Here is a 7,723-nt window from a genome sequence, read left to right as displayed (position 1 = left end):
TGCTATTTATAATAAAAGCATTTTAAAGGGTAAAGTAGCCACTGTTTCTGTAGGTATTCTAAATATCTGTTCTTTCCAGATAGAAAGCCTCACAGAGCTGTTCTGATGCATTTCCACATTTAACTGAATGGTAGCTCATGTCTCTTATAGCCACTATGTATCCCATATTTATAATTCCATCTTTAGGATGTGCTTTTGAAACAATAATTAAAGTAATTCAATTTGCCCCTCAACATAATTTTCATCCCACAAGACTAACAGGGCATGATATGCAGCAGCAGAAATTTTACCTTCTTACCTTTTCAGAAAGTATCCTTCTGATGTTCTTGAATATTAAACACCAGAAATATCATGCCTAGGTCGTGTGAGCCTTTAGATAGTTGTCACATTTCAGGTATGTAACAGGTAAGCCTGCTAGCATGAAGAGTAACTCACCAAAAGAAACTAATTCAGATGAAGCAGATTTGGATTGGGACCACAACAAATGAAGCCTTACATGACTTAGAATATTATTTTACTTTGTTTTAAAAGTCTGTATACTCCAGCTCATTGGCAGTGTCCAATGTTAGGGATTCTGCTTGCATACCTCAATGAACCTGGAAGCATCAAGCTCTGAGATGATATCCCAAATCCAGCGTCAGTAAAGCAACACAGCCCAAAACTGCTGATGAGGTGGAGTCTGTCTGTTCTCAGCTTTGTGGGGACTTTCCAGGGGCTTCTCACCTACAATTGCACACAAGGTTTATGGCAGATTTAATCAGGTTATGGCTGGGATCAAAGGCCTGAGATCACACTTTAGAACAAATGGCCTGAATAAATAGCTGCAGAAGAGGATTTGATGGGATAATTTTCAGCGTTCAGTTAAAAAAAAAAAAGGACTTTTTGGGTACAAAATGAATGGAAACTTCTACTTTCTAAAGATGAGCATCCATCTAGAAAAGATACAGGGATGCTATTGTTCTTCCGTGTTTTCTGCGACACTGACTCAGCTATTGCATTCTCCTGGTCCCACACGGTGGTGTTGGACATCCTTCATGCACCCAGTGACAATCACCACTGCTGCTGGCCATCCACCTCTGTAGGTAGCAGGTTGTTAGTTTTGTGCCTTTCTGTGCATGGTTCAGAAAGATAGGCTTCCCTATTTTCCTTTGCTAGCATGCAGAGGAGAGAAACTTTTGGCCCACTCTGAATTTCAAAATTTATTTTGTATCTACAAGTTTAGCTGTTTGCTCACTAAAAGAAAATGTTTTCAAGCATTTTTTTTCTGAGAACCACAGCAGAAATTTTGTCCTTAGGCTAAGGTTAAGAAAAAGGTAGGATAAGGTAGTATAGTAGAAGTACTTTTGCTGTTTCCTAGCTGCGCACTTTTGGGAACAATTGCAGTTGAGAATCACTTCCATGCATAAAGATAATGGATATAGAAAGGGATCAGGAACTCCTATGCTTTGGGCAACTTAGAGAATAAATTGGGAGAAAAAGAAAATACTACTTTCAACAGGGCTGTGGAATGATTACTTATGCAGTCATTGCTATGTCTTAATTTTTCATATCCCCTGAAAAGTAGTAAGCAAATGCCTGTACTGATAAAATACTAAAATAAATCCAGTGAGATACATGGCTGAAGCATTTTCAGTGAGTTGCCTTTCCATGAAACGCATGAGAATCAAAACATAACACAAAGATATTCTTATTTATTAAGGAACCCGACTGGATTTTCACTTTACTCACCATAGAAATGAAAAGCCCCCACACCAATGTAAGGACTTGCATTTTCCCTTTCCGAGCACATCGATGCATCCCATTAAAGTGGCTGAGAAGGAACACTGAGACTTGGAAAGCTGTCTAAACACAGCTCTGTAACACTGTGGCCGGGGCTCAGAACCCGCACCGTGTTTGCTGTCCTGTGACTGGGGAGTTTTGCTGCTTGTTTAACTAAACTTCTAAAGGATCCAGAGCAGATCCCTGTGCTATTTTCACTTCCACAGCTCGTTTTGTCAGCTCTGTGTGTACCACTACCATCTACTGGCCAAACCGAGACTGACTGTGTTTCCAAGCACCATGATCCATTTTAAATCATTCCATCTCAGAGCAGCAAGGATCTTCAGCCTGTGGGTTTGTTCCTGATGGTTACTCACACATCTGCATCAGGGCTGCACCAGACTGTAAGATATCACTGCTGGCCTGCAGAGGTTTAAAATCAACATTCCACCTGTTGCCAAAGGAAATATTATAGCTCAAGTAGAGGCCTCTATTTCTTGTGGATTTGTTTTTTGGTGGGTTTTTTGTTGTTTTTTTTTGAGCTGAGGATTTAGAGCCCAGTTAAAGAATGTGTGCCATTTAGCTTTTAACCAAGCAAATGCCCTGGAGGAAGTGTATGCCATGGTTTTCATTACAGTGGGTTTATTATTACAAGAGACTGAGGATGCATGTTAGTACACTGAGGGAGGTAACATGATGAAAGAAAAACGCAGGGGGTTAAATTAAATGGGAATTTGTGCAATGGGAACCAGAGCTTTTCAACTGTCAACAGAGCATGCCAACCCACTATTTTTTCCCTATGGTCCCTCTGGACTGTACAGCACAAATTTCAAACAGCCCGCGGCTCCTTGGTCATGCCCCAGCTACAAAAGTGTGTGTGTGCAAAGGTGGTGGAGGTGGGAGGGCAGGAGGGAGGAGGATCCCTGCACAAGGAAGGGCAGTGCCCAGGCACAGCCAGAAAGGACTTAGCTGAGGAGTCATGCTGCCCACTTAAAACCTTGTGCCACAACCACCCTTTGCTGTGTCCTGCCATATTGGGCATCACCAGCATACAAATGTTCCCATCACAGACTTATGTCTACCTGGAATATGGCAGCTGCACTGAACATCTCTTATCCTCAGAGACATGCTGCAAGAATTGCTCAAGGGACCAGGAGATAAATTTTCTCCTGGAATGGCATCTGCAAAGACAAGCAGATGGAGATTTGACAAACCCCAATATCTGGCAGAGAAGTTTGACCTGAACATACCTCTCTCTGGTAGGCGTACTCTTCCATCACCCAAGAAAGATGTGGTATGAAAAGCTGTAACACTTTCTTTGGGTAAGAACACTGAAGGAAGCTAACATGGCAAAAAACCTGCAACATTCACTGGCCTGTTGAGGCCCTGTTGAACCCAGTTCTTGCACACACAAAGCATGTTGGTGCAATCTATGCCAGCTGCTGTGCTGCAGTCCATATATCTCTCTACCTCATTTGTGGAGGATACAAATAGGCTCCCACACAACACACCCTCCACAATTCAGCAGGAAAATTCCTGCAGCCCATCACTCATCACTGGTGGCCTCAGCTCACGACTGCAGGGAACAGGCAGTAGGCTGGGAGAATATCTGTAAATTAATGCCATGATTCCATCCACCATCCTTACTGTTGGTGCTCTGGCTCCCACCTCCTTCCAGCACCTCTTACACACACGTTCTGGGGCATCCTCATCCATGCCCTGGAAAATGCTCTGACCATCCTGTGTGTGGAGATGGTGGGCAGTGCCCAGGTCTAGTCCAGTCACAGAGCCTGAAAGGAGGCTGGAGCCAGCTGTCCTCACACAGGGTGAGCCAGGGAAAAGGCTGGGCACTGCTCTCAGGAGATACTAGAGCCTCTCTTCTTAGAAAAGCTGGGGAGAGATTCAAGACAAATTACAGCACGGACAACTGTCAGTCACGCTTTAATTTCCAGTTGAAATAATACAGTGAATTGCACTGCCAATGTCATCACAGTCACCGTACACTCTGATCAGTATAAGAGACCTCTGATTAAGGGAAAACAATTGAAAGCCATTGATAACAAAGTCCAGTAGGAAGACTAGAAAGAAATAATTGATTACATTCTTGAGTGAATAATATTTGCAGTTATAAAAAAGTTAAATGATGAAAGATTTAAAAATAAATATCCAAGGGTCTGTTCCTTCAAAACCATTTCAAAGTAGGAAGAAAACACTGTTTCAACTTTTTTTCTTTAATACAAGTTCATCTACATCAACATTAATCAACAATCACTATTTTGAGGTTAGGTTTATTGATTATGCCATTACCCTTCAGATATATTTTAAGGAATAAAACAGACCTCAAGGAAAATTGATAAAACATCTATGTCAAGTTTTGTGAAAAAATACAGCTTAATTAACCACATCAAAATCTGATCAGAGTGTGTATAACTATCAACAGCACTGCAGCCCAATAAACACATGTCCCCAGAGATGGCACAGCTTAGTCCTGCAAACAAAAACCACCTTGCAAGCCACTCTGCTTGCTGTACTGTAAGAGGGCAGATTTACACACTTCTCAGTGGATGTGATGAAGAGGGTTTACTGCTTTAAGTTCCTCCAGCTGTAGTTTGAATAGGTGAAATAGTCATGGGGAAAGAAGAGTTCATAAGCTTTTTTTCCTTTTCTTTTGGTGGTAAAAAGCTATCACAGGTAATACATATAAACAACAGATTATCTGGCAATTGTACTTAAAAGTTGCAGTCCATAAACTCTAATAATGGACTGCAAATAAAAACAGTCCAATAGATAAATCTAGAGGACTAAACCAAAACTTAAAAAATATTACCCAAGACTAATGTATGGGGTTAAACTGCTAGATAGAATGTACACAGAAAAGCTATTTATATTTTATATGATAGAAAAATTTGAGATAAGAACTTGTGATAGCTACAACCTTAGAAGTCATCAAAAAGAGTAAACCAATTCTGTAAACCAGCACAGAAATATTTTATGTATGAAATAATTTTTAAGAATAGCCCTACACATAATTATGGCATGAACAGGCAATTTTTGGCCATTTGAAATCTAGCTAAAAGGCAGTCATACATTCCTGTGCATGTGCACAAATATTGTGTAAAAACATTTCATTTGGCCTTAGCTGCTTGCTTCAGTCTGAGGAACATAGCTCCATCTCAGGGCTCTTGCAAAACTTTTAGAATGAGTCACCTTAAAACAAGGAAACTGAGAAATAGAACAACAAATGCAGCCCTTTGCAGCAGCTTTTAGAGATGGAGGAAATGACATTAAATCCATTGTGAAGTAACCATCACTAAGCATTTCTTTTTCCACCCTGCAATAAAAATAAAAAATAAAAAAGCTCCCAGGTGTTTTCAGAGTGTGTATGGAGGACTGGTTGGATTGGTGGAAGTCCCAAGGAGAGTAAACACTTCTGTCCTGGGCTGCTGGAACTGAGATAGAAAAGAGACCTAAGCTGGCTTCACAGGCATCAACAGAGCAAGGGGTCAGCAAAATTCATCTTCTTCCTTAGCACCTTGGTATGAACACTGAAAGGGAAAGTGTCTGCTACACAGGCATAGAGGATTAGCACCCTTGGGGAACAGCAGTGTGGCTCCCCCACATGTCAGCCCTAGATTTGGAGAGCAGGGTCTCAGCAAAGTGTCCATGAATAGTGCTCACAGGAACACTGCAGGTGAACAGTAAGGTCATTTGCTCCATACCTTCAGAAAGATTTGTAACAGGGGTTTTTCTTCAAACAGATATTGCGCAAAAATGTTTTTAATGAAGGCTGATGGGATTCCATGTCTGAAATAATCTAGGTGAGAGATGACATAGCTAAATCTTGAATAGGAAGCTGGATGCATCTCTAATGAGTACAATAAGTTCAGAATGATGAAGCCATTATATCTCTAGACTAATTTATTTTATAACATAGACTAGACATCACAGGCCAAACTACCAAAACTCTGGCAGTCCCAAGTCAAGAGTGACTTCATCTCCCTGCAAGCTTGGAAATCAATGTGGCAAGAATCTATTGTCTGAAAAATAACTGTTCATTTTGCAGAAAAAAAGTCTTCTCCATAATTCTTGGACTATATTTCAGAGTTCCTAAATTCAAGGCCAAATTTTAACGCCAGCTCATAAGCAGGTACTGCAAAGTATAAAAACAAAACACAAAGGCCCAAACATCCCCAAAGGAAAAGGTTGCATGAAAATGTCCACTGCTCTGGGACCTTAAGCATGTCTGCTCCAAGTGAGTGGTTGGAACTTTATGGTCTGTGAGTATTTTCAATTCCTGTCTTGTCTCAGAGAAGAACATTTCTCCATGGCTCTGCCTTGCATCCTCACCTCATCCTGCCACAAAGCAAAAGCTCTCCAGGGTAGGGAGCTCCTCCAGCATTGATATTGATGGCCATGAGGGTTCCTCAGGATATGGGCTCTCCAAGAATAAGAAAACTGCTGTAGGTTGTGAAGTTTCACATGGAAGACAATACCACTTGCTACTTCTGATCAATTAATTGCTTTCACTTCTCTCAAAGTCAGAAATGAGGATGCTTTCTTCCAAAGCAGGACTATCAGCATTAATCTGTGGCAAATAGGCGTTTCTGACCCACAGTATCCTGCGGAAGAGTTGGTTGTTCTCTTTGTGCAGGCACCACAGGAAAAGGGAAATGGCAGCCAACATCACCAATGTCACAAGAACAGCCAGAGCCACAAGCCCACTGTGTGATGCTGAAAGGGAAGAACAGAAATTGCTATTGAGCAAATATAGTTAGAATTATAAGTAATTTGAAATATAAACATGTAGCTCTTTTAAGGAAAACATTACTACTCCTTATATGTTACATATTTCAAATTACAGGTTTAACAGTGAAAAATATTGTCTCACAAAATATCAGCTCAAAATGTATATTATTCCTTATTCAAAAGTACAGAGTTTACCTTTTCCAGAGGATTCTGTTGTATCAATATCTGAAATAAAATCCAGAACAGTCACAAAATGACCCACAAAGGCTATTATGCATATTCACTTTAAATAACATACTAGATTATGTTTAACTTGGCCAATTGGAATAACATTGACATGAGCCAAATTAAACAAAGAGCAGCCTATTTTTGTTGGTTTTAGGTAGATTGTCTTCTCAGTATCCATTTTAAAATCCCTTTAATTTGGTGGGATATATTAATTGGCATTAGTGCAAGGATAAGCAGCAGTATTCACCCACTTTTTAAAGCACAAATTCATGAACAGAACGATGCAGAGGCAGATCAGCCTGGTTAGAGGGTCCTGCAGTGACTGAGGGATTTGGTGTGGGCTCAGAAACACTTGAGCTCTCTCACAGACCCACATTCCTGCTGCTGTGGTGCCTGCACAGATCTCCCAGGCTGGACCTGCCCTCCCCACGGGGGCTGTGGAGGTCACCCTGATGTCACAGGAAGGCTCCTGAAGCTGGCAGGGGCTGCCTGGGCCCCCCAAACAGAGGTCACCCCAGATGGCTTTTAGAGGTATTTTTTTCCCCAATGCCAAGGGACAGAATTAATGAAATGAAAATTGACACCAAGTAAGCAAGCAACAAGGAACAAGTAAAACAGTGGTTATAAGGACAGAATTGCCTTCTTTTATGGAAGCACATACCTGCATCCATTTTACATACAAAACCCTTTTTTTCTCTGCATGGAGATAATTGCCAGACTCCATCTGTGGTCCTCAAGCTGATGCAGAAATTCCCTTTGAGATTATCAAATTCAGGCTCTCTGATGCCCCAGTTAGAATAATTTAAAGGAGAACCATCAAACCAGGAGATTGTCTCATCTATGGGGAGAAGTAAAAAATTATTACAAAATTGAATAGTATTTTGATAAATATTTCTGTTTCAGTCAGATTTACCCTCACATGAAAAATACAGTATTACAGAATACCAGGATTTTGTCTGTTTGGGCACTGTATTACTTTCTTCTCTTGAAG

At 40.8% G+C, this 7,723-nt stretch overlaps 1 protein-coding gene across 3 annotated transcripts in view; it reads right to left on the bottom strand.

Moving 5' to 3' along the window:
- Positions 1–3,683: 3,683 nt before the first annotated feature.
- Positions 3,684–7,723, bottom strand: part of PLA2R1 (phospholipase A2 receptor 1) — a 45,055-nt gene continuing 41,015 nt past the window's right edge. For 2 of the 3 annotated variants that reach the window (XM_077181517.1, XM_054636761.2), the window contains exons 28-30: positions 7,394–7,570; positions 6,700–6,729; positions 3,684–6,489 (exon numbers count right to left, since the gene is read on the bottom strand). In XM_077181517.1, coding sequence (XP_077037632.1) covers positions 6,272–6,489; positions 6,700–6,729; positions 7,394–7,570 — 425 coding nt within the window. In that variant the 3' untranslated portion in view covers positions 3,684–6,271. The remainder of the gene's footprint in view (positions 6,490–6,699; positions 6,730–7,393; positions 7,571–7,723) is intronic. The other variant, XM_077181516.1, reaches the window with a different exon arrangement.

This window comes from Agelaius phoeniceus, chromosome 7 (assembly GCF_051311805.1).
Source record: "Agelaius phoeniceus isolate bAgePho1 chromosome 7, bAgePho1.hap1, whole genome shotgun sequence".
Taxonomy (NCBI): domain Eukaryota; kingdom Metazoa; phylum Chordata; class Aves; order Passeriformes; family Icteridae; genus Agelaius; species Agelaius phoeniceus.
The sequence above is the reverse complement of the archived record's forward strand: the minus strand, read 5'-3'. Positions and strand labels throughout refer to the sequence as shown.